Source organism: Gambusia affinis, linkage group LG24, assembly GCF_019740435.1.
Source record: "Gambusia affinis linkage group LG24, SWU_Gaff_1.0, whole genome shotgun sequence".
NCBI lineage: Eukaryota > Metazoa > Chordata > Actinopteri > Cyprinodontiformes > Poeciliidae > Gambusia > Gambusia affinis.
The window spans coordinates 10,941,089-10,967,516 of NC_057891.1; the positions used below are offsets into that span (position 1 = coordinate 10,941,089).

Below are 26,428 nucleotides of genomic sequence, written 5' to 3' on the forward strand. Positions count from 1 at the left end.
GCTATCACAGAGTGCCGCCTTTCTTCCCCGCACTTATTTTACTCCCGAACGCACCAACCATACCTAGGCACTGCAACTTCCTTATCAGCACATCAAAGTCTTATTGGTCCCCCCACCTCCTTCCTCCTTCGCATTGGTTACAGATGTGCAGAGTTTCTCTCAGGGCCCGCATCCTGCTGACTCCAGAAAACAAACAATCACATCATTATGAAAGCTTTCATCCGTTTCTTGCGCGTTTTCGTCTTTCTCCTCATGCTCTGAGTGAATCAGAGGGTTACCTTGCTCACACTCTTGCAGGCGGTGTGTGTTTGTTGGGTGCCTCGCCTCACCTCACCTCACAGCCACTACTTCTCTGTCCTGCTCACCCCTTCCTGAACCCTCCCCACGACTGACCCTGTAATTCAATTAAAAGCACATTAAGGTGAAATGAATTGCATTAAATTTAATTAGCTGCTGACGAAGGCTGGCTGGATGTATCGCTGGCTTGGAGCCGATCTCTTAGATGGGAAGCAGGGACTCGCGGGACAGATGACCACCGTTCACCTTTAACCCACGGATCTCCAAGAGGTGAGTACCATTAGCTGGCAAGCTGACAGAGGTTTTGCCGTGCCCTGATGCCAATCTGGCTCGTATCTGTAAGGAACAAGAGACAGATTCATTGTAGCTTGTTTAAAGGCATCGACCAACACGCTCACTGACCCACTGCAGACGTCGGTCATTGTTTTTCTTGCTACACTGTGACTGAGCGGATAAAATAAAGTAAATCAGGTCGTTGGACGATACCCTATTTAAATCCAAGCTAACTCAAAAATATTTCATTAATTATGAAGGGAAATTCAATGTTGTAATTCACATACGTGTCTTCAGAGATGTTGTAGTTGCTGATTATAGCTGTGTGCTGGAAGGATCCATCTGAAGAACCGTCTGACAGTTTAATAGTCCAATTTGTTAGAGACTTGAAATTTTGGCATGGCCATCACTGATACCTGATCTCAGTCCTGCAGAGCATTTGTGGGCAGATCTGGAAAGGTGAGTGATGTGGCCTACATACCTGCTCAGTTATCCCAGCTCAGGAGGAATGGCCCAACATTTCAACAATTACTAGAAGCTTTTGGAAGAAAAATGAAGACATGATTACGGCATTGAGTACACAGAAATGATAAATTTTCTTTTTTTGTTGTTTTTTTTAGGTTGTCCCACATTTCACCCAAAGCCCAAAAGTCAATTATGTGGCTTATCTAAGACTTTGGTATTTTGCAAAGAATTGTACATAAGTCCTCACAGTGTCTGATGAGTGTTCCTCAAAAATACAAAAAGCAGATAGTAGAAGCAGACTAGTTGAAAGTCAAAGCAACATCTGTATGCCTGTAAATATCTGCTTTCAACTGTAGTATTGATCAGTCATAATTTCTCTGATTAAAGACTTGAGACTTGCCTTGGACTTGTGAACATCTCTGCTGAATGACCTCAGCCACCTCAGAAGTGGTTCAAAGTCTTCTGATGTGATCTTTTTCGCCTCACTCGGATCCAAATCATTACTGCTGCTGCAACGCAAAGAAATGGTTTATTACATTTCGCAAACTTTTGGGACGCTTCTTGCTGTGCTGCACAATTCATCCCTGCCCTCCCGCAACCCCCTTCCTTCCTCTTATCCCCCCTTCTCTCTGGAAACCTTTCCTGCTGCAGCCTCCCAATGTGCACAGTCAGCAGAGCAGTCAGCGCAACCCACTGTGGCATTTGCATCGTGTGACTGAGTGTGTGTTAGTTTGTGTGTGTGCACATCTTCTAATGAAGAGAGACAGCCTTTGCTGGGGTCCCTGATTCCACGGCGTGAGGGGTCTCAGGTAGCCAGTGGACAGCTGGTGTGTTTGCTGTAGTTCACATGTTCACATATGTGCGTTCTTGCAGTATTTGCATGCTTGCAGGTTGACTTTTTAGGATATGCAAGTTTGCACTGATGTGCATCGGTATGCAGTAAATACATAAATGTGTAGGCGTGTATGTATGGGTGTGTGTGTGTGTGTGAGAGAGAGAGAGAGAGAGAGAGAGAGAAATGAGATCCAGGTTCTGGCCTCTCCATTTCTCTCTGCAGGTAATAAAAATATAGAGTGCCCTCCAGATCCCTTTATAGAGCGAGAGTTGAGACCGCAGCGAAATCTAGGACAGGCTCCATTGATTTGGAGGCTACAGTATTACTAGCCATCATAGCCGAGGCAATATGAGAGGACTTTTTTTAAAATCATACCACCAACCCCCTGAGTCCAGGGGGACGGAGAGAAGGGGAGGAAGAAGTAATTGGGAAAACTTCTGCCCACATTTCCTCTTGAACAATGCCTCTTGATTTTACAATCAAGCTCTTGCTTCTCTAAAGAAGACGCACCAAATGTAAGGGGTGCGAGGCAGAGCTCCTTTGAAATAGTGAGCATGTTTTCTTTTTGCTACAAGGAAGGAAATTAGCATTTTTCTTTCAGTGGATCCAGGGAGCATGCTGGAGTATGTCGTGTTACTCTCGGGTCCTTTAAACGTGTTAAAAGCCCATTGTACGATTTTCCCCAAAATGTCAGTCACAGGAAGAGAGGGAAAAGGAGCGACTTCTTCCAGTGGCGCTCATTGGTACCTTTTCTACACCATCGCTTTTTGTACTTCAAAGGTGTGGTGCAAAATGGGAAGAAAATGTTTTTCATCTTCTCCAGGATTGGACTCTTCTAGATCTCAGGAGAGGGAGCGGAGTGTTCTGGGTCGGGCCAGGATTCGACCCCCTCTGTCTGGCTAAATAAGATAAGACCCCCGTCATTGTATCCCTCCACTCCACAGCCCTGACCACATCAAATATTCATGGGCCACAGCAGACTCTTAAGTAAACTGGCCAATTTGTCGCGGAAGACGTGCATTAAGATTGGCTGGGCCGATACGCGACTGGCCCCACGGGGGTGGAGAGCGGGCCCAGACAGGAGGATGGGTGGCTGCCATCTTGGCTATAGTCTCTCTATTGTTGCCGCCCAATGGAGCGGGAAGGGGCGAGGGGAGCGGCACGTGGCATGGCGTGAATGGGAGGAAGATAACAAGAGGTCACAGGGAGCTTCCTTTCAGTCAGAGGGAATTTGGGAGGAAGAGGAAGGCCACGGAGAAGATAGGAGGAGTCATGTTTGAAGGACAAAAGGGAATGAAGTGGGTGTGTTTAACAGATGCTATCCACAAGACAAACAAGCAAAAAGTACACATGTAGCACAGGCACTTCTGGACAGAAGACTCCTGTCAATGTGCGGTACAACTCACTGTCCAGGTCAACTCGGAGAGCGCCAGGATAAAATGAAAAAAGTTCTCTTTGCGTTTTATGTTTTAGATTGATGATTCTGTAGAATATCGTCTGTGCTGCCAGGATATTTAAGTATTTATCATGTCATGATGGTCATGAGAGCAAAGAGCAACAGTCTTAAGAAATCCAACTGCCACTGGAGATTCTTCCTGCCCACGGCATTTCTACTCATATTCTCTTTCTGAGTGTTTTCCTGCTCATCAAGTGAACAAATGGATGCCCTGCATGACCTGAATGTCTTCAGTTTTTCGAAGGCGATATTATTGCAATTACACATAAACTCCTATGTGTCTAACTTAAGAGACTTGCTTCAAAATTTTGGAGGGTTTGCCCCAGGGGAACATGATCTGGTGCATGAAAGTTATAACCACCATTCATTCCAAATGTAACAGCTCTGCACAAAAGAATTCAAGGACAATCCATGGGTACACTACATCTCCCTCGAGGACAGCAGTTGACAAGTCACGAAAACAGATTGTTATTTTCCCTTATGGGTGCACAAGTTAAGCGGCGGCAAGGGATAGACACAGCTATACGTTACGGCCTCTCCCTGTGGGAAATCTGATGAAAATGAGCTGAATGGCCTCCTGGAGTTAAAAAAAAGAAAAAAAAGGAAGGCAAAAAAGTTAGCAAGGAAGGATTCCCACAGGTGGCAGATGAGGACGAGGCGTGACATTGGTGGTCAAGATCATGGCAGCGGTAGTTATGAGGTCGCAGCCGCCGAGAGCCGACGCATGTTCAGAGAGCGACCGGATTGCCGGGTGACCCCTGGAAGCCTGCTCGTCATCTGGCACTAAAATCCTCCAGGGATCTTGGCACAAAGCCGGCCCTGAATATTAATTGTGACATTCCGCCTCTCGTGTACAACGCAAGAACAAAAGAAAGAGCGGAGAAAAAAAAAACAACAACAACAAAACAAAAAAAAACAAGGGAATAAATAATTTGTGTGACAGTGGCTACTGTTCACTTCCTCACTGCTGAGGAGAGCCGCCTGCCACGTTCAAATGTATTTAAACCATCTGAAAGCTCGCACCACGGCGCTGAAAGAGCTTATTTCTTCTGCTCTCTGAGAGGGACGATTGTTGCCTCAATGGGCCGCGTGCTGAATGAGTCTATTTACATGCTAATAGCCACGCAGTGCAATTTCCTTATCATGTATGTAAATGAACGCACTGGCTGGATCTATGTTGGCCAAATATAAACAGTCAACAATATGCTGACTTCATGGTAACGCTTCACTTTATTTATGCAGTCTGTAATTAAACACTGCCGACGCACACGATTCCACGTTGATAGCCTCGTTAGCATTAATTAAGTCTAATTAGGAAGACGAACCAATTTATCACACCTGTGGTTTTCAGGAAGTGGCGCATCCCGGAAAATCTGCTGGTCTGGAGGAATCCAGGCTAAAGCGAGACGTATAACAGGAGCTGGAGTGGGAGTTTGAAGACCTGCATGCAGGAGCAAAGCAACGAAGAATAGTATGTATGAAGGCAGAATGTGTAGGCGAGGATGATTAGTTTCAGCTCTGCCATCTGCAGACAGGCGGACAGGTTTGTTTCTGAAACGACGGGGCAGAGAACCTAATTTAGCTGAAACAAAGTCAGCAGACAAAAGATTTTACTTTCAGGGCTCCTACACACATTCCAGTCTGTAGAACCGCGTGAACAATTTGCACAGAATAACAAATACATCATGGAAATGTTTGGAGAGTGGCTAGGCTTTTTCACTTGACAAAATTGACTTCTCCAGCTTTTAATATACGTTTGGTTATTTAGAAGTAAATGCAACTGTTCGGAATGATTTTTTTTTTTTTTTTACTAGGTTTTGATTTTTTTTCTGAAACTACATTGTTGAAAGTGTTTTAAGAGACCCAAAATGTTTTTTTAATTTTAAAAAAACAAAAACAAATAATTTGCAGAGTATAAATGCAGCTCTTATGTATTCATATGGACGGCACAGTTTTATGCCTATTTTACATCATGTTACTCCTCTTGATTTCAGTCGAGGCTCAACGTCGTTCTTGGGTTTCATCAGACATTTATTGTATTATGTGGACAATGTGTCTTATAGTGCCTAAAAAATGCCGTCAGAGTATTTGCATACATAAGACAAACTAAATAAAACTGTACCTCAATGGCTGCGTTAACTCAAGATGGGATCCTTCATGAACAAAATAAAACATTATTTGTCTTCCTGGCCAAACTTCTTGTAACCATGAAGGTACAGTGCTCCACCTGGATCTTTAAGTGTGCCAGCTAATATTTCCCCATAGGCAACAATGGGACATGTGGAATAAAATATCAGCCCCCCCCAACCCTGTGCGTCCCGCCCCCACCCCTACAGTTTAACATGTTTTTAACCAAATAAATGAACATTAACAACACAAATTTACTGAAAGTTATTACTTATTTATAACTTAAAGTTTCATATCAAATGCCAGTATGTACTTATTGCCATTTTTAACTGAACAATAAAATAATGAATAAAATTTCTTAGAGATGCCTTGATGGCAGCTGCACATCAAGCTAAATCGTACTAAGCTCTCCTTTTGTTTTGTTTTTTTTGTGTATTTTTAACAGGATAACAGCGCTGCTTCTCCAAATCTGCGTGCCTCCACTGCCGACCAAGGATGCAGGTGTGTGTATGATCGTGTGACAGAGTTCGAGGTCACTCCCATAAAAACTGGAGGGGGGGCGTTTTGACCGTGAGAGGAAATCCAATTAAGACCTCAGTACAGTCGTGGTGGCATTTAACAAATAACTCTCCTCTGTGTCTCTCCCGGCACAGCACAGTGCAGTAATAATACCACACTCGCTCTAAGTTATTGTCTTATACAGTATTATGTCTCCTATATGTCAGAGAGGAGTTATGTTTCCATATACCGCTGTGATGAAGGCATTTGTCAACACCTACTGTAACGACTAATCATCAGTGCTTATATCCATCAGTTGTTTATGCACACACATGGACAAAGATCCAGACCTATCCATCCTCTGAAATATGTGCATTATCCTGGGGTTGTCATAATGCGATGTTTCTAGGACTCTAAGGCAAGCAACAACTACGGACACCCAAACAGTTTTAACGGATTTATTCAACAGTAGAAAGTGCAGGAGAGAGTGGCGGGGCGTCGATCTGCGACAGCAGGGAGGGGGACCGGATCAACGGAGGAACTGCAAAGGGGCGAGCGGTTAAGAGGGAAGAAATGAAGGGAATGTTGGGGGAAACCTGATGGTGACTTACAGTCTGCGGGTTGAGGTCAGCTGAGGAGGATACAGGGGGGTTCCAACTGTGGGTGTGGTGGTTTCCAGATAGGAGAGTTCCAGCAGGTAATTCAGGGCGGACAGGCAGCAGCTGAGTGGTGGGTGTGACGCACCCAGGCGCAAGGCCCAACAGAGCAGCTACAATCAGATTCCTCAGGTGAGTCTGGTTCTGAGCGAGTTCCGCGTGGATTCACTGGAGAGGAAGGAAGAGATGAAAATGAGTCAGGACAAAGAGTACACGAGGTATTCAGCACTGACAGCTGAGAGTACCACAATAGAAGCGGAACCATCTGGCATCTGATTCAGGAAGCCGCTCCTCTTTAAGGACCTTGCAGATTGGTGGTGATGAATAGCAGCTGGATCCCATCAACCTGCCACCCTGTGAAGGAGAAGAAAACCACTCCCCTGCAGAACCCAACAGTACCCCCCCCTCAACGGATGCCACCTGGCGGCCGACCCGAGGAAGACGCAGCGGAGCGCTCAAAAGAGGAAATGAGGGTCGGATCCAGGATAAAGGACCGTGGAACCCAGGACCGGTCCTCAGGGCCATAACCCTCCCAGTCCACCAGGTACTGCTTACCCCGTCCACGGGGACGCACATCCACAATACGTCGAACAGTGTAGACCGGGTGGCCATCAACAACCCGGGGGGGCGGAGGGGGCTCGGACGGAGGGCACAAAGGACTAGAGACGTAGGGTCTGACCTGAGAAACGTGAAACACAGGGTGGACACGGAAATGGGCAGGCAACTTCAGGCGGACAGCAGAAGGGCTAAGGACGGTGTCAACAACGAACAGACCCAGAAACCTGGGGGACAGCTTGCGGGAACAGGATTTTAAAGGGAAGTTCTTTGACGACAACCAAACGCGCTGGCCGGGCGAGAAAGTGGGGGCTGGAATTCGCTTCCTGTCTGCTAGACGCTTATTCTGAGCAGACGTTCATTGAAGGGCAGCCTTAGTCTGGTTCCAAATACGTTGACAGTTTTGCATGTAAAGTCTGACAGACGGAATGACTGCATCTGGGAAGGAAGTAGGTAGTAGGGAGGGTTGGAACCCTTGAGACGCCTCGAATGGAGATAACCCTGTCGCAGACGATATGTGCGTGTTATGGGCGTACTCCACCCACGGTAAGAGAACACTCCAAGACGTGGGGTTGGAGGCGCAGAGGCAGCGCAGGGTGTTCTCCAGTTCCTGGTTAAGCCGTTCACATTGCCCATTAGTTTGAGGATGGAACCCCGAAGACAAACACGGACGGGCTCCGAGCACAGAACAGAAGTTCCGCCAGAGCTGGGAACAGAACTGAGGCCCCCTGTCGGAGACAATCTCCGCAGGGATGCCATGGAGGCGAAAAACGTGGCGAAAGAGAAGTTTTGCAGTCTCGGCGGCCGAGGGGAGTTTAGTGAGGGCGACCAAATGACAAGCCTTGGAAAAACGGTCTATAATAGTGAGGATGACATTTTTCCGTTTGGATGTGGGGAGACCAGTAACAAAATCTAGGGAGATGTGGGACCAGGGACGACTAGGAATGGACAGTGGTTGTAACAGACCAGAAGGTGGGCGGTGTGAGGTCTTGTTCCTAGCACAGGTGGAACAGGCAGAGACATATTCAACGACATCTTTATTGAGTGAGGGCCACCAAAAGTAACGACGCAGGAAGCCGACTGTACGGCTTACCCCAGGATGACCGGAGAAGCCAGATGAGTGTGCCCAATGGATGGCTCGACCCCGGACAGAGGCGGGGACATACTGCCGGTTGGGAGGACCACCTCCTGGGTCTGGTTCAGTGGTTAGAGCCTCTTGGATGGCTCTCTCCACATCCCAGGTAAGGGACCCGATGGTGCAGGAGGCTGGGAGTATGGATCCGGGAGACTCGGAAGGGTCATCTGGAGAGTGGAGTCTGGAGAGGGCATCTGGCTTGGTGTTCTTGGAACCCGGGCGATAGGTGATATTGAGGTTGAAACGGGAGAAAAAGAGAGACCAACGGAACTGGCGTGGATTCAGGCGTTTGGCGGACTGAAGGTAAGCCAGATTTTTATGGTCTGTCCAGACAATGACTGGGAGCTCAGTACCCTCAAGCCAGTGTCTCCACTCCTCAAGGGCCAGTTTGATGGCCAGGAGCTCCCGGTCACCAATGTCATACCTGCTTTCGGTGGGGGAAAACTTCTTAGAGAAGAAGGCACACGGGTGGAGCTTGCCATCTTTGGGAGAGCGCTGTGACAGGATGGCCCCCACACCTGTTTCAGATGCATCCACCTCCACTGTAAATTGAGCAGAAGGGTCAGGATGAATGAGAATGGGAGCATCCACAAACCTTCTCTTTAGCTCAACAAAAGCAAGTCCGGCCTCTGGGGTCCAGCTGAATGGGTGTTTGGTGGAGGTCAGACTGGTCAGAGGGGTTGCGATGACACTGAAGTTTCGGATGAACCGCCGGTAGAAATTAGCGAACCCCAGAAAGCGCTGGAGTTGCTTTCTGGAGTTCGGAACCGGCCATTCCTCAACAGCCTTGATCTTAGCCGGGTCCGTCTTCACCTGCCCGCCCTCAAACACAAAGCCAAGAAAGGTAATGGATGTTACATGAAACTGACACTTCTCAGCCTTGACAAAGAGCCGGTTTTCCAGCAACCTTTGGAGGACCAATCTGACATGCCGGCGGTGCTCATCCATGCTGTTGGAGAAGATAAGAATGTCGTCAAGATAGACAAAAACAAACACATTGAGATAGTCCCGAAGGACATCATTAACCAAATTCTGAAAGGTGGCGGGGGCATTGCAGAGGCCAAAGGGCATAACCAGATACTCAAAATGACCAAAGTGGGTTTTGAATGCCGTTTTCCATTCATCACCCTCTCGAATGCGAATGAGATGATACGCATTGCGCAGGTCGAGCTTGGAGAAGATGGAGGCTTGGTGAACAGGTTCAAAAACTGAGGACAATAAAGGGAGAGAATATTTGTTTTTTACGGTGATTTGATTAAGACCTCTATAATCAATACACGGCCGGAGAGAGTTATCCTTCTTAGATACGAAGAAGAATCCCGCGCCCAGGGGGGAAGATGAATGACGAATGAGACCAGCCTTAAGTGAGTCATTAATATACTGCTCCAGTGTTTCCCTTTCTTGTTTCGAGATGTTAAATAACCGGCTGGAAGGAAGTGGGGCTCCTGGAAGGAGGTCGATACAGCAGTCATAGGGACGATGTGGAGGGAGAGATTGGGCGAGATCTTTACTGAAAACCCGATGGAGATCATGGTATTCAGTGGGAATATTTGTGAGATCAGGTTCACCAATAGGCTGGGATTGCTCAGAGGGCAGGGCCGGTTTAGCAGATTGCAGGCATTGGTTTAGACAGTAAGGACTCCATGAGTCGATGCGAGCATCAGCCCAGTTAATGTGGGGGTTGTGCTTGCGGAGCCAGGGGAACCCAAGAACCAGAGGGGCATCCTTAGTAGGAAACACAAAGCATTGAATGAGCTCCTGGTGGTTGCCCGAGACGTGGAGGGAAACTGGGTAGGTTTGATGGGTAATGTTGGCCATGGGACTGCCATCTAAGGCAGCCACCCAGAGAAGGTAAGGCCTGGACCTGGATCTGATATTTCTCAACTAAAACAGGGTGTATGAGATTCTGCTCTGAACCGGAGTCTACCAAGGCTTGGAAGGGATAGGAATGCTGCTGAATGGTGAGAATAGCAGGAAGATTTAGCTGGAGGTAATTATTCTCTCTAGATTCGCCCGCCAGAACCCCCATACTTACTGGCGGGCCAGGGTGTTTGGGCGAATAGGACATGCTGAGATGAAATGTTGAGGAGAGCCACAGTAAAGACAACAGCCAGAGGCTAAACGGCGCTGCCGTTCCTCTGGGGTTAGCCGGGCTCGGCCTAACTGCATAGGCTCGGGTACATTCTGGATAGAAGGACTGGATGTGTCTGGGCTGGGAGAACCCCTTCTAATGGAGAACTGAGATGACTGGGAATTTGAGGATCGGGATCTAGTTCTAAGTCGATTATCAATCTTGATGGCCAGGTTAATTAATTCGTCCAGGGAGTCAGGTTCGTCTCGGCAAGCCAGCTCATCTTTTAATTTTTCATTCAGAGCATGTTGGAAGGCTCCTTTAAGAGCTGGTTCATTCCAACCTGCCGCTGTACCCAGAGTACGAAACTCAACGGCAAAATCGGCCACAGACTTATTTCCCTGCCTTAAATCCCAAATTCTTTTAGAGGCAACTTCTTCCCCAAGTTTGGGACAAAAAGTCTGTTTGAAGAGTTCTATGAAATCATCAAAGAGTAAAGAGCTGATGTTCTCTTCGTCCACTATGGTCTCCGCCCATCTAAGTGCTCGATCCTTTAACAGTCCTACAATAAAAGAAATCTTGCTGGCGTCATCCGGAAATGAGCGGGGAGAGCGGCGAAAGGCTAGAGAACATTGCAGTAGAAAACCCTTGCTTTTCCCCAGCTCACCTGAGTATTGTTCGGGAACGGGCATGATGACGTCACGAGGCAGCGGAGGAGCGGAGGAAGCCGAAGTAGGAGCAGGCGCAGGGGCTGGAACAGGAGCCGGAGCCGGAGCTGGGTTAGCGGGGGAAATCCTGTCCTGCAAAATCTGAATCTGATTTGTCATTTGGTGTAAGTGCTGGAGTATGGAGTTCTGCTGATGCAGCACACCATTGATTGCGCGTCGTGTCGGCCCAGGAGGACGCCCTGTTCAGACAGAGCGGTCCGTAGTTGTGCTGCAGAGTCCGATTGGCCAGATGGTTCTGTCATAATGCGATGTTTCTAGGACTCTAAGGCAAGCAACAACTACGGACACCCAAACAGTTTTAACGGATTTATTCAACAGTAGAAAGTGCAGGAGAGAGGGGCGGGGCGTCGATCTGCGACAGCAGGGAGGGGGACCGGATCAACGGAGGAACTGCAAAGGGGGCGAGCGGTTAAGAGGGAAGAAATGAAGGGAATGTTGGGGGGAACCTGATGGTGACTTACAGTCTGCGGGTTGAGGTCAGCTGAGGAGGATACAGGGGGTTCCAACTGTGGGTGTGGTGGTTTCCAGATAGGAGAGTTCCAGCAGGTAATTCAGGGCAGACAGGCAGCAGCTGAGTGGTGGGTGAGCACCCAGGCGCAAGGCCCAACGGAGCAGCTACAATCAGATTCCTCAGGTGAGTCTGGTTCTGAGCGAGTTCAGCGTGGATTCACTGGAGAGGAAGGAAGAGATGAAAATGAGTCAGGACAAAGAGTACACAAGGTATTCAGCACTGACAGCTGAGAGTACCACAATAGAAGCGGAACCATCTGGCATCTGATTCAGGGAAGCCGCTCCTCTTTAAGGACCTTGCAGATTGGTGGTGATGAATAGCAGCTGGATCCCATCAACCTGCCACCCTGTGAAGGAGAAGAAAACCACTCCCCTGCAGAACCCAACAGGGGTGGGTAAAAAAAAAAAAAAAAAATCAATGAAAAGCAATATCCTATTGGATTTAGTTTACGCCACTGACCTATTTTTGAGAGCTTCCTCGTAGATCAAGGGAGCAGCGGTGAGCGGGTGACCTGCTAACCTCCATCCAGGGTCACGGCGTCGATGCGCCTGAGACACCCGGCTTGATACGAGTTCCAAGGGACTGTCCACTTCAAAAAAAAAAGAAAAAAAAAAAAGGTTTAAACATTCTTTGTGCCACCAACAGGGACAGAGCAAGAAAACGCCGTTCATATTCGAAATCGGGTTATTAAGTAGCAATGGGAAAATCTTTAGGGTTTCAGGACTGTAAAGAAAATGTTGCGCGCACACACATCTGATTTCACCTTTCATCCACAAGATCAGCTTTGACCTTTCAGTTTAAGCTATAAAAGCCTCTTACTCCTCACAGCTGGGTCTCAAAGATGTTTTCAAAACCGCCGAAATTTTTGTGCCCCATCATCTGTGGGACATTGTTTACTGTTTTATATACCCTGTTGGATTATTCTTTTCAGGTCTATTCTTTCTATGTCTCCCAGTATTTATCTATTCAGTCATTTTCCATCAGATGGAAAGATGTTCCGTCACTAAGCCCACTTTGGCTTCCACTTTGTTGGTGTTCCCTGCCAGGTTTTGTAAGTCAGTTGCCCTCATCAGAAAACTTCACCATGTACTGGCCCTTTAAGAAAATGGGAGCAGTTATGACTGCATTGGTTCTTGTCCCAAAAGAGTTCAAGTTATTTTGAAATACCTGGATCAGAAAAGAACTTTGCGTACAAGCTGACCAATAGAAATACTCGCATTTGCCTCGGATCGATGACTTAACGCTGTTGCTAACGTTCTATTAGACAAATAAAAATGTCTTCCTTTGGAGGAAGTCCTGCCCCCAGACGTGTGGAACACAATTTGTAAAACGTGATTTGAAAATCGTGCAATTTTGTAGTACAAAGTCATGAAGAAAAAATTAGAAAAAGATTGAGAAGTTTCATTCTTTCCTTATAACAATATTGGAACAAATAATTACGTGGTGGTTGGGGATTTTTTTGAATGCCCTGCTCACAAATCACATTACTTATTCTGTGGTTTAGTCAGTTTAATGTCTCATTTAACCTCTTCTAGAGTCCTTTTTGTTGGTTTTTATGACTTCTGATTAGCATTGAGTTTTCTTTCTTAATAAATCTCCCAGCTCAATGAACCCTCTACAGATGCACCCAGCTAGGCCCAGAGGACCAAAAGCAAAAACCCTGTGCGTCCGCCGTTCCCTGCCTTTCCGTCTCCTCCCAACCAACACATCTGAACCCGGCGTCACAAAGCGACACGGTGGCAGGAGACCAACTTGTGGCGCTGCTCGTCTGGGAAGATAATGAGTTCCCACAGGCCGGAGATAGGGCACGGAGTGTGCGCCGAAGATGCATGCATGTGTGTCTTTTGTCTTTGTTATTTAAGAACAGAAAGGCTCTGGTAGAAAAGAGACGAGGGGGAAATTCTTTAAACTTTCAGCTTGAAATGGGGCCCAGTTTGGTCAACCCCCAGCAGGCTGGTCTGTAATGAGGACTGCTTCTGCTCCCTCTGTCAGTTTCTTTTTTCTCTTTCTGTCTCTGCTCTCCACACTTGATGGTACGGACAACAGATCACTCCCAGGAGAATCGGCCCTAAAACATTATCCATCATGTTGGCAGCTCAAGAGTCTTAAAGTGAAGAAAATATCATGTACCACTCATAGATAAACCCCTCCCTCACGTTCCCTTCCCCCCCCATTCCTTCCTTCGATCGTAACCTTTTCTTTTACTTTCGGTAACAAAGCAGATATTGAAGAAGAGGTTGAAGCTTTATTGTTGAAAGGAAGCAAGTTCAATACCTAAAATTAAAAAAATAACCAAAAGAACCCTGAAGTTTCCACGATGGATCTTAAATTGATAACTGCCGGATATTGGAGGCTCACCACTTTCGCGAACACTTATCAAGGAATGCGGCAGTACAATCTGGCGGGGAAATTGCCGGCAGTTTGTCATCCCGCCTGTATATGTCCTTGTAAAAATAAAAGTGCACACGTTTAAGTGTTGATGAGAGGGACGGGGTGAGATAGAAACTAAGGAATGAAGGGAAGAGGGCTTGAGGGGCAAAGGGACTGTGATAAAAACCGTTCCTGCTGTAACTTTGATTTGCGGCTATAAGGGAGATCAAAAGAAGCGCCTCATTAAGATCCACTTAACTTTGTAACGACGCCAATTATAACGATTAGATATTCAGTTTGATCAAAATAAATATTCTTGTTGATTTAATTACACTTGACAGCTTTAAGTGTTATAACTTATCTACGAGAGAATATTTGCAAGCCAAACCAAAGCTATGGCATGCTAATAGCTGACTAGCTGCTAGCTACTTAGCTAACAACTAGCTGATAGTTATTATCTATTGGACACAGTACCAAGTGCCGTTGGTACTTCTCAGAGACATCTTTAAAATCCGTCCAATGAAAGATTGCCCGTTCCTCATGTGCAGCTAATACAGCTCACAGCACCTAATTGAGATCAAGATCTGAGCTTTGACTAGGCCCAGGACTTTCCAGTTCTTCATTCTCACCAAATCCTTGGTGAATGTACTGAAATGTTTTGGCCAATTGAGATATTGCAGGATCTAGTTCCGGTCCAGCTTCCACATTTCTACGGATGGTCTCAGATTTTCCTCAAGCACCTTCTGATTCATGGTTGATATGATGATGTTTCCTGGGACGATGCAGGTTGGCACTAAACATTTCCTCTCCTCTGATGCCCACATCATTCTGTTTCATTCTCATCTGTCTAGTGAACATTATTCCGCAAGTTCTCTTTGGCAAACATTGGTTTGGTCTTTTTAAGGGCTCTTGCATACTTTCTACTTTTAATATGTTTTATAGAAAGTATAAACATTCTATGCACGAAGTCTCTTTATGATTGTACAGACATGAACTTTGTCTTCGATCGGCGTCAGAGTTCGATTGCACTTTCACTCCCCGCCAAACAAACCAGACTTTCTAGGCAAATTGACTGGAGTTGGACTGAAGAGGACTGGTGGGAATGAACCCTAAGATGACTCTTATCCTGAACCTGGGCAAAACCTGGTTTTCCCTTGAGATTCTAAAATGGATTCTATAATGTACTTTTTTTTTTTGGCTGTAGCTTTAGGAATCAGGAATCTTTGGACAGGAAATAGTCCAAAGACTTGATGCAGCTTGGTTGAGTAAACCACTTTATATTGAATAAAGTTGGGATTCATAGTTAGAATAGTTTACGGTCGATATAAGAAAAAAATCCAGCTTATTCTCCAACTGTCAGCCACCCACTCTATCCCCTTAGCATGCTCTCTCTCTCTCTCTGCTTCCATGTCATCCTCACCGCCTCCTGCATTGGTGCATCCCTGACACTGACCAGGAATAATGAGGTCTTGACTTGTCCGACGCTGGCCAATTTCTGTGGCTGGTGGTCAGCAGGAGCTGGATTAAATGAAATTATACTGCAGGAATGTGGCTGTTGTCTCACCATCCGACTCAGGTTAAGGGTGTTGTTAGACCTCCAGGCTTTTGAGTTACTCCTCCAAGTCAGTGCTGTCAAAAATCCACAACTGTCGCTTTGGAAAAAGTTGCAATGCCATAAAAATCGAAACGTAGCAAAAGTTTGAGAAAATACTGAAAAGTAGTTTCTTTTTTTGTGTGTGTGTGACTGAGCACAGTTTTTTCAAGGTTTACGCTGCCTTAATAAATACAAAAGGCAAGAAGAACTGGCAGGAGGACAAATGTATTGAGGTGTGCGACAACTCTGTAAGGAATGATAAAGAGACACGGGGAGAGACTGCTGATTTTACTGCTCCAAGGCCGACGTGCTTCGATTTATGGGCACAAATTTGTGTGTGTGTGAGTCTTCCTGCACTGCTGACCTTGTAAAACTCCTAAAATCTGTTTGAATTCATTCAGCGCTGTGACCCTGTCCGTTTCCACGGCGTTATTAAGAGACGAGTCGCGCGGAGACGCTTTAAGAGGGACTTAAAAGACAATCCAGTCCAGAGATGCTTTTATATAGCGATAAATCTTCTGAGTCTGTGATCTTTGAGGCGCGCGAGAGTTATTTTGTGATTTACGGCCTCAGTCTTTGATGTGTTCCGATTTCTTTCAGAGCAAATAATTTCTTGCTGAGTGTTGAATGATGTTGTAAAAATGGCTTTACGAGGAGAGGAGCCGCTCGCTGACTCACTGAGAGCAAATCGTGACATTTTATGACAAATTACGTTTTGCACGTAAAAGGGATTGCCGTCGCTTAAAGTTTATTGTCAAGTCATCTGTATAAAGGTGAAAAGGGAAGAAACGATTACATGTTGTACATTACATTGTGCTTTTTTTTCTACTGATATCTAGTGTAGTCATCTAATAAATTGAGAAGAGCTTTCCAAACATGCAATATTATGCTGTATTAATAGCATAGATAGCCATTGACCATAATCACGTGAGGTACCCCAAGGCTCAATCCTAGGACTCCTCTTACTTAATATCTACATGCTCCCACTGGCTCAGGTTGTAACAGGAAATGTGATTAGCTACCATAACTATGCAGATGATGCACAGATCTATATTATGACGTCACTAGGTGGCTCCGAACCCATCCAATCCAATAAACAGACGCTTAGAGCAGATAAATGTGTGAAAGTGCCAAAGCGTTCTCCGGCTGAACAGAAACAAACTGGAGGTGATTGTCACCTGAAGAGCATATGTTGCGTTTTTACATTAGGTTTCATTTTTATGATGTTTTGTGAACCCTGTAGTGGATCAAATTGCAACTGGAGTTTCAAACACCACTTTGAAAAGGCTGAGTTGTCTCAGCAGCCTTCTGACGGATGCAACACTGTATCTCTGGATGCAGTCGTGATTCCAGTCCAAGATCACCATAGGGGTTTGCAGCTTATTTAAAAAAAATTCAAAGAGAATGTCTAGATGTGGTCAATAAAGCACCTCCACTTGTTGGAGGGGGTGTCGCACTGCTGAATAGAGCCGAAGACGCCGTTAACGGCGGCTGAATGATGCGCACACGGCGGCGCAGCTGAGGGGGAGGCGAGCGCTCTGTTCACAGCACAGCCGAGGAAAAGGAAGAAAAGAGAACGCTGGCAGACTGTGACGACAGAGGCACAACCTTGAAACCTTAGGTGGGCGAGAAAGGAGCCTGAGGGGGCTTTATGTTGGTGTGCCAGCGAGGGAGGGAGATCAGAGGCCCGGTGCTGCTCACTGACAAGAGCCTCCATGCAGGGACAAGGACACATGGGACTTCACTTTCTTCCCTCCGCTTCCTGCAGGTGACCTGTTCATATTCACACCTGCAGCACGCAGCTGAACATTGGCTTGCGGCTTAACGGAGACAGACACACATCTGTCTCAGAGTGTGATATGCCGTGCACATGCTGCCATTTTTTTATGCATAATTTCAATTAAATATGGCTTAAGTGACAACATTCTGCGGGACTTCATTCTATCTTCGACATGCACGTTACATTGGTTGTTTTCGCCGGAACCTTTGGTTTGTCTTGGAGGATGTGAAGGAAGCACATTGTCCTTGATTTTGATGTTTTGAATACAAACCACTGGTTTCATTGTCTCCCAGTTATACCTGTTGGTGATTTTCTTTAGAAGCGTAAATCTAATCTTTTACCACCCCGCCGCGTAATTTCATTAGGCGGCCTTGGTCTGCTCGTCCACAAACAGAGGATATGCATGCAGGCACACTCACCCCCGCTTCTCCTTTTTAGGACAGCATCCGCTGGATGAAAGGTGCAGCTCCGCTGTAACCCCTCTCTCCCCTCGGTTGACAAACATCAAAAAGAAGGGCGCTCTTTCCAAAAAATTAAAAACTCACCCAGGCCTCAGAGAGAGAGAAAGGTTTTTTTTTTTTTTTTCCCCCTTCTTCTCTGAGAGGAAGGAGGGCGATAGAGAGAAAAGAGAACATGGCTGACACTGAGCCTGGTGCCTTATTCATGACCTAGGCGCTCCCCGTCGGTGTGTGTGTGTGTGTGTGTTGGGTTTCGGTGATTAGCACGAGGATGTTCTGGAGGAAGAGCGAAGGTGCCAGGCGGCCGCCTCGAGCGAAGTAGTACACAAGAAGGAGAGCGGAGGAGAGTGGGTGTTGGTGAGAGACGGAGCGATTGTACGCTGCTGCAATGATTAAGTCATTTCTTATACTCGCCTTTGAGTGTCTTGTCTTTGATGCTGTAAAGGGGAAAAAAAAGCCCCTCCCACACAGACATCATTAAGGAACAGAGGATATGTCTCTCCAAGTTGGATGCATGGGGGTGAAGAGGTGATGTGGAACTAAGGAGTGTCTGACAACTCATCCACAGAGATGCAACATGGCAGATTTGTATTGCCATGTTAGCTTTTTGTGGGGGTAACACAAACATGTTTAGGGTGTTTGGCAAAAAACCAACTCCAGTAATCTGAATCTGACTTGTACGTTGAGAATTACCACCTGCTCGTTGTTTTTTCCCCCGTTTGATCTGTGATCCGTTTGAATGCAGCAACCTGCAGGCAACAAGCAATGAAACGACAGATTTGAGCGGAATTGCTTTAAATATGTTATCAGTAGCATGTAAAAAAAAAAAAATCCTCGTCCTTCGATCAGTAGCCTTAATCTTGTCCAAGGCCATGTTGTGATATTGAGTTGGAAGACCTCAACCCCCAAGATTTTCCTGAAATGACAGAGCTACCTCTAGTTTTAATGTATATTAAGCTATACCTGGTGTTTAAAGTGTTTAAAAAGACGTATGCCAGTTTCTTTAGAGGAGGTTTCAAGTATTCTTGGACTTTAGCTATACTCAAATGCTTGCAATTGCTCACGAATAACGATGGTCCTCTGTAAAAACAACCAAAACTTTGACAAAGTTTCCCACTCTAGCAGGCGTCCGTTGTTTTTCTGCTAAACGTTTGTCATCCAAGGAGTCGAGGAAACACTGAAATACTTGTTCTTTTTATCGTGAGGCACTAATCCAGAGAACCTTCCGACTGTGTAATTAACACCTGCCTTTTATTGCCTCTATATTTGCCTTCAGCTGTTATTAGAGGTACAGATTTGTACTGTTAATTGTCAGGAATGACTGAAGGCTCTTCTCCAACGGCTGGGTCAATGAATATTCGGTTTCTAGTTAGTCATGGCTCTAATATCGGTTAGAATTTAATTTATGAAGCACATTATATCTAAAAGAGTTGTTTTTGAAATTAAAATGCATGAACTTCAACACCTACCCAAAAATAAAAGCGCTGTAAATACAAACATCCTCCCACAGAGAGCGGTTAGCTGTAAACGGATGGAATTAGTTGGAGAGAAGGTCGGAGACCTTCAGCAGTGATATAACCTGCAATAAGCAGCAGCAGTGGGAGGACCAGCAGATTGTGGCGGCAAAAGAGCCGGTGAAGTAATTCCCTATGGGGAGATCATTTACAGCAGAATGTTTACTGATCCGAGGATCAGGTATGGAAATAATATGCTTGGAACAAAATGAGCTTAACTGCAGCTTGGGAGAGTTTGAACATTTAAAGTGGTTGGAAAAGTATGAATGTAAACTTAAAGAAGATGCTTAAAGTGAAGAAAAACTCTTTGCTTTCTGTTTGAAGTTTAAATATGGTGGGTGAATGTGCGAGCCCTGTAGAGGGAGAAGAAAGTGGCGTTTGCATAGCTAAAGTGCTAAGTTTACTTTTGGCCCCATGCGAGTCGACAGCCTGTTTCAGCAGCTCCCACTCACTGAGTTTTCTCTTTTTAAATTTACATTTGGACATGTTGTTTCTGTTGCTCACACAATAGAGTTGACAGTTTTGCGGACAATACTTTATTTTTTTTTATTTAGATTTGTTGTGTTTATGCCGTACTTGTGTTCAGAGACGGTGCGAGCGACCACGCACTCTTCGTCTCCTCCAGGGATCATTCTGCCAAGACAATAAAGTTCAAGAGAGTGTAGGTTCTTCATTTTTAACCAACGGGGGCTCGTGGCACAATAAAGTGTGTCTCCACTGGAGCAGCTTTAAGCAGTTCTGTGGTTCAGCAGAACTGCTTTCCTGGCTTGGTTTCTAAGTTCATTCAGATGCAATTTATGTAATGAGAGAAGAGCCTTTTTCCAAACTAACAATTCTTGTTCATCTTCTTTCTGTTTGTCCTGCCTTCATCTTTAGCATTTAGCATGCTATCTTAGCGCCATGGAGTTCAAAATGGAGCTTTTTGTAGTTTCTCTTGAACCCTTCCCCAGATTGATGGGCAGCAATAATCGCTTCACTAAGGTCTTTCCATCCTGGCATTGCATTAACACACACCTAACTGTTGATGTCAGTGGAACATTTCTTCTCCCTTTGACCGTGTAGCATGGGAAATTACAGAATACTGACCTCTGACATCATCTGTAGATCCAGATACTCAAACCTCGCAAGTCTCCACTGGCTTCCATGATCTCCTTTTGGATGACATGATGCAGAGATGGAGCAGAACATGGCTGTTGTGTTTGTCCTTTCTTTACAGTCAGGGAGATCAAAAGGAACCTGAAGTCTTGACGTTGTTGGTTCTGTGTGCCGTCAATATGAAAGACTCCCAGACTGACAGACACAAAAAGGCTTTTTGGATTTCATGCAACTGCAGGAAGCTGCCTTTCCTTCAGAATTTGCCACATGACATTGATGGAGTGCCTGTCTGCTCCAACGACGTGTTAGTCCACACGTGTGCGCTCGCAGACACAACCGGGAGTGTGTTTCAAAGGTTCTGACAACATCATTAGTGTGTTTCTGTCTCTTTCTTCAAGCTCTTGCATCTTTCACCCAAATCTCTCCTTTCTTTGCGTTGGTGTCTCTCCTGACGGGAATCGCTGGGAAACGGGTGGAAAGCTGCAAACATCAAACATTCCCCCTGCTGCATCCCAGCAGAAGATCAATGTGCCGGAGTGGAGATAATGCACATCTGCAGGGCGACAACAGATGACTGAGTCTCAGTCTCTGCCCCCGTTGTACAGTGTTCATCCCGGCGGAGCCCCCAGTAAGTGGTAATCCCACAACTACGAGCCACATCTGCAGACGAAAAATGGTTTTCATTCATTTTTTTCCCCCTGTCATGGTAAATATAATGGAGCTTTGATTACAGGATGTTCACACAAAAACAATTTGCACGTCCGTCATACACCTTTTAACCTCCATTTAGATGCAGCTGCCATCAAATCCCGTGTTATTATCCCATTTTCAGTGCTTGAGAGTGCATTTCGTTGTGTTCACACACGAACCACAGAATCTCTGTAAAGACCAGATGTATGACATTAGTGAACGATAAAATCTGGTGAAACAATCCGATGCCACCTTCTGTGTTTGCAAATTCAAGGAGATCTTTTACCGCTTGAGTTTTGAAAGAAAGCTAAGAAATGCACAAAAGATGAAGAGAGGATCGACTAAACAAAGGGTGCTGGAAAAAAGAAGTAAAAAATTGGTGCTCTTCACTTCTGGGCCTCGTGCCCCGTTCTCTCGACATGAGAGGGGGGCCTCTGATGAGGTGTTGATTGCCTGTGGGCACGAGTGGTTTCTCCAAACACTCCAAAAGTGGCCTATCCTCTGATTAGATTCAAGTGTTCTAACGGCAAATAGGCCGAGACTCTCAGCCGAACATTACAGCATTGAGATGGACCCGGAGGCAAGGGCTTTCATTAGAACGCAGGCTTATACGTGACTTGTTCCAACCCGAAGGTGATTCTGCGAACAGTACAAGTTGTTCTTATCGAAAGCAGACATGTGTTTTCGCTGTATTCAGTTGCAGTCACAGCAGAGCACTGATAAAAGTGTCGCAGGGTTATTTGTGGGGAAGTGGCGGGTCGCTGGAAGAATCAGGACTGGATGATGCTAAGAGCTGCTATGCCAGATGTTCTAAGAGACTGAGAAAAGCAGGTAGCTTAATGTAAAGCTGCAGGTCGTTTTTTTTTTTTTTTTTTTGAAGAAAAGTGTCTTGTTAAACCATGTCCTGGTTTGAGTCAGCTGTATACATACTCAAGCATAAATAAGTTTTAGGTTGCATCAAGATCCTTGGTTTAAATCACAGATGGGGGTGGGGTGGGGTTCTGCACGAACTTTTCATGTTCTCCCTTTTCAAGTGTGGGTTCTTTCCTCCAGCTTCTTCCCAGTGTCCGGGAGAACTATCAGGTAACCGATTGCCATTAAGTATGATTGTTTGTGCATGCTTGTTGTGGCCCTGTGAAGGACTGGTGACCTGTTCAGGGCTGCCCCACCTCTTGCCCAATGACTGCTGAAGATGATCCTACAAAGATAACCGTGTATTGACAATCAACAAACTGATATGTTCTTCTGATCGATGAGGATCATGATGTGTTAGCTTCTTTTGCAACCAGACGGCTTCGCCATCTGACTCTTAATACATATAAAGGAGGGAAAAACATATGTCATCCCAATGTTTGTATTCCAAACTAATGCATCCACCTCCAGTTGACCCAGCACTTCATCACTATATTGTCACACAACACCTGCTGTGGAGTAAAGAAGTGTTGGGGTGGTGTGACAGCTACAATAGATCCTCTTTGCTGAACAGTAGGTTCACAATCATGTACCAACATGCAGCCAACACAAGCCAAACTGCCGCTCGTCTTCAAAGGTTCAATCACACACACACACACGCCATCACACACGCCGTCTGCCATGCATTTACAGGCATGCAGACGACGCATGAATATTTAACAGGCTTCAGTCTGCATGCGTTCCATATATGTCACCATGAGAGTCTCGAGAGCTAGTTGTAGGGCAGGGGGCTGATGAGCAGAGTGTGTGTGTGTGTGTGTCTATGGTGGGTTCCAAGTGGCCATCTTCATATATCATGTAGCTCCTCCTTTGCCAAAAGCGCTGCTTCTGTCAAGTGTGCGTGATGAGCACCAACAAGACCTTTCTGCACTTCACCCCATCATCTGTGTGTACGCATGCGTGTTCGTGTGTGTGTGTGTGTGTGTGTCTTTGGAGAAGAAGAAAAGAGAAAATGAGGCAGGGGGAACATTATCTGCTGAGTGAGGAAAGCAGGTCAGTAGAGCAGGTGGGAGTGCTTGTGTTTGTTGGGTGAAGACCTGTTGGAGCGATGGAGTTTGCCAAAGTTTTGGTTGTTTTTGTGGTGGTTCATCGATTAGCGTATTGGGAGGAGATTAGGGACCACAACTGTTAGCAAAAATAGACAAATGCTTAAGTCTAAAAACTCTTAGAACTGTCTATTTTAATAGTTCAAGCACTAAATGCACCTAAATATCCATGTATACCTACAGTGTAAACTGTCTTAGCAGAAGCTAAGATGTACAGTCTTCATTATATCAGCTTGTTGAGGTTTGGCCAATCAGCACCAAGGAAAAGAGCATGGTGCTCCTGAACTGAAATCCCAAAGATGTACTATTTCAGCAAAGTTTCTTTCAGTTTCTGTTCCCTGCAGTGGCTCTTTTGTTCCTCCAGCTTCTCTTCAGATGTCAACAGCCGTGTGAACGAAATCCTAGCCTTCTGCTTTTCCTCTCCAACGTCTCATGACATCACGAGTGTGAGACATCATGCTGTGGGCGGACATGAGGTGATGAACCGCTGCGAGTCGCATTTACACATCAAGCCAACCAGTCGGGCCTTGACCCGTTTCTGGCTGTTTCTGTGCATCACAGAGGAATCTCACTGTCTGCATCAGGAGCCTGATTGTTTCTGTAACGTTCTTGTTGGGATCGAATGGATATTTAGTCAAAGCATAGCTTTAATCATTATAAAGTTCCATTTCATGATTTTACGTGCTTGGAAATAAAATCCAAACCACACAAAAAGAACTTCTCCCCTTAAACCAATAGCTGGTTGTGTCATCCATGGGGGCAACAACTGGTGCTCTTCCTTTTAGAATGGTTTCATTCAGCTACACTGGAGTCATTTATACAGGAAACTTCAAGTTGAGGTCATCCTACAGGATCGTACTTTGATTTATGTCTGGATTTTGACTTGGCCACTACCATAACCTTTGAGCCATTCACAGGTGTGCTTTGGATCATTGCTCTGTCGCAAAACTCAACTGTACTTGAGCCAAAGGTCGCAAAGTGATGGCTAGATCCAACAAACCAATCAACCAACCAACATCAGCTTAGGAACTCTTTGCAGCTGTTTGAAATGAGAGACGCTCTCTCTCAGTCGGCTGTTGCAGGCGCAGTGGTGCCCAGTGATTGCAAATGCTAACTTAATCAAAGGTTACATCTTGTTTATGTCCACCACTGTCCTTCATGGGATCTCAGATTTTTCCAACCTTCAGAAAGTTCTTCCAACTGTGTGTTCTGCCCTGGAAAATCAAGTTTCACTGGATGCTTCATGGTTGAGGGGCTTGTAGGTTATAGGTTTGCAAAAGTAGAAGTGCTTTAGTTTGCTTTATTTTCAAATGCTATTTTTTTACTGATATTAATAGCTTCCCCACAAATGATCCCCACTGTGTTACAACTACTTTGCTTTCCTTGGCGACTTGAGAAATGAGAATCAAGGCTTTAGTTTTTCCAAACGTGGCCGTTATGATTTAAAAACAAAAAGTAGGATTAAATCAGAAAAACAATCAGGAGCTAGTAAGTTACTTAAATATCCCACATTTCTATTTCCTGCAGATCTCAGCCTTTCAGTCCTGTTGGCCACAGCCAGTCACTGAGCTCAGCGCTGAATCTTATTTGCATGAGAGGTGAGGGGGCTAATGCTTTTCATAAAACACCAAACGGAAGTGATATATGTAAATTCGGATTTAGGGGATAAGGCTCCCGTCAGCTTCAATAAGTATTGTTGCCCTTGTGTGTGTGTGTGTGTGCGTGTGTGTGTGTGTGTGTGTGTGTGTTTGCACTGTTCCAGCCAGTCGCTGTAGGCTATAGAAATCCATATAAATTAGCCCTTTAACTGTAATATAGCTTCAATTAAAGCCAACCTCATAATGGTATACCGAAGTGTGGTTCAGTGTGTGTTCCATATGAACATATGTTCATACACCCCGGAGGTAAATAGCTCCCTACACTTCTAAATCACACCTTGAGCCGGTGGATGACTGCAGGCCAGCGGGCTCTGTGTCCGAAGCTGATAGTGCCGCTTCACGTCTCAACCTACGTCTGGCTTCATGTCGCCCAGCATCACGTTCCGCACGGCGCCGGGGGACGGGGGCGAAGCGCTGATAAGGCGTGGAGAGGTCAGTGCTGTGGAGAGATAGGGCGGCGACATGCAAACCAAGCCAAGCGCGACCAGCTTCTTACTCGCTTTCATTTCCGCCTCTCCGTCCTTCTGGCCGTCCTCAGTGTGGGCCTTGTTATCTGCCGCGGCTCTAATGTGCTTCTCTGCTCTCTTGTTTAGGTGCGAATCTGCCGTTTTCGTTTTCGTTAAATAATTTTCCCTCCCCGTCTTTTCAGTGGGAGCAAAAAAAAAGTAAGGATGAGTCGAGGTAAAGCCTTGGCATTGATTTTCCTCCCACTCCTCCGCTGCAGCTGTCCTTGAATATAAATGACTGTGTCTCAACCCACTCGTGTCTGCAAGGGTCCCAGAATTCTTTATGCCCATCACTGAGAGGATCCACGTCATTTTCTGAGCTCCCCCAAATCGGCATCTCTCAAGACCTCAGCATCAGCCTCATCACTCAAACTCACTCTGACACCCAAAAAGGGGAACCAAACCAGGAGAATTTGATCCGTGGGAGCAGGTTCCTTTAATCTCCCTCCAACCCCCCCAACCAATCTTTCAGGGCTGGGACACTTACTGTACAACTCACTCATCTCCAGCAGTGAGCTTTGATTCTCTCGCTCCCCTCTGCTGATTTCGCATAATCACACCGTAATGAGGTTGGCTGCGGTGCGCCGGCGTAGTCCTGCTGCCCAGCTAGCTTGTGCGTGCATGTCAACGGGCGGAGGAGCTGGTGAAGGAGGGAAGAGGTCTGGAGCCTCTCTACTTTGAGAGCACATTTGTTAGAAATACAATTACAGAGGCGCACAGAAGCATATCAGGCCTCACAATGATTTCTCCATTCTCCAGCCGCTGGAGCGGCTAATTTCCTTAGCAGCTAAGTACTTATAGATTGGTGTGTAACAGAAGCTCGTGAAGCCCGGCGGACGAGGGCAATGTATCGCATGATTGTTTCTGGGCCATATCTGACTTGTATTGAAGGCTGCATTAACATGTAGCACTCTGATTAAATAAACAACAAGGAGTGGGTGGTCCAACATTTACCACAGGCCCAAATAGATGCCCGTAAAGGTATTCACACCCCTATTTTGTCATGTTTCATGTTAGGATTTGTTCAGAAACCAGCCTTCATTTCCACTCAGCCCACTTTACTCTGTAATCTGGAAATCAAATCCAGCTCTACCAATTGTCCTTTGAAGTCACCTTTATAACTGTAATGATTGTATTT

The 26,428-nt window shown here is 45.8% G+C and overlaps 1 protein-coding gene across 4 annotated transcripts in view; it reads left to right on the forward strand.

Moving 5' to 3' along the window:
• The first annotated feature begins 4,666 nt into the window (after window positions 1-4,666).
• klf7a (Kruppel-like factor 7a) overlaps window positions 4,667-26,428 on the forward strand; it is an 87,562-nt gene continuing 65,800 nt past the window's right edge. For 2 of the 4 annotated variants that reach the window (XM_044109780.1, XM_044109784.1), the window contains exons 1-2: window positions 4,678-4,797; window positions 5,899-5,954. Coding sequence is in view for 2 of the 4 variants with exons in the window: in XM_044109784.1 (XP_043965719.1) it covers window positions 5,949-5,954 (6 nt within the window). In the remaining 2 variants the exon portion in view is untranslated. Of the gene's footprint in view, window positions 4,798-5,898; window positions 5,955-20,839; window positions 21,047-26,428 lie in introns of those variants that run through there. The other 2 variants (XM_044109779.1, XM_044109782.1) reach the window with 2 other exon arrangements.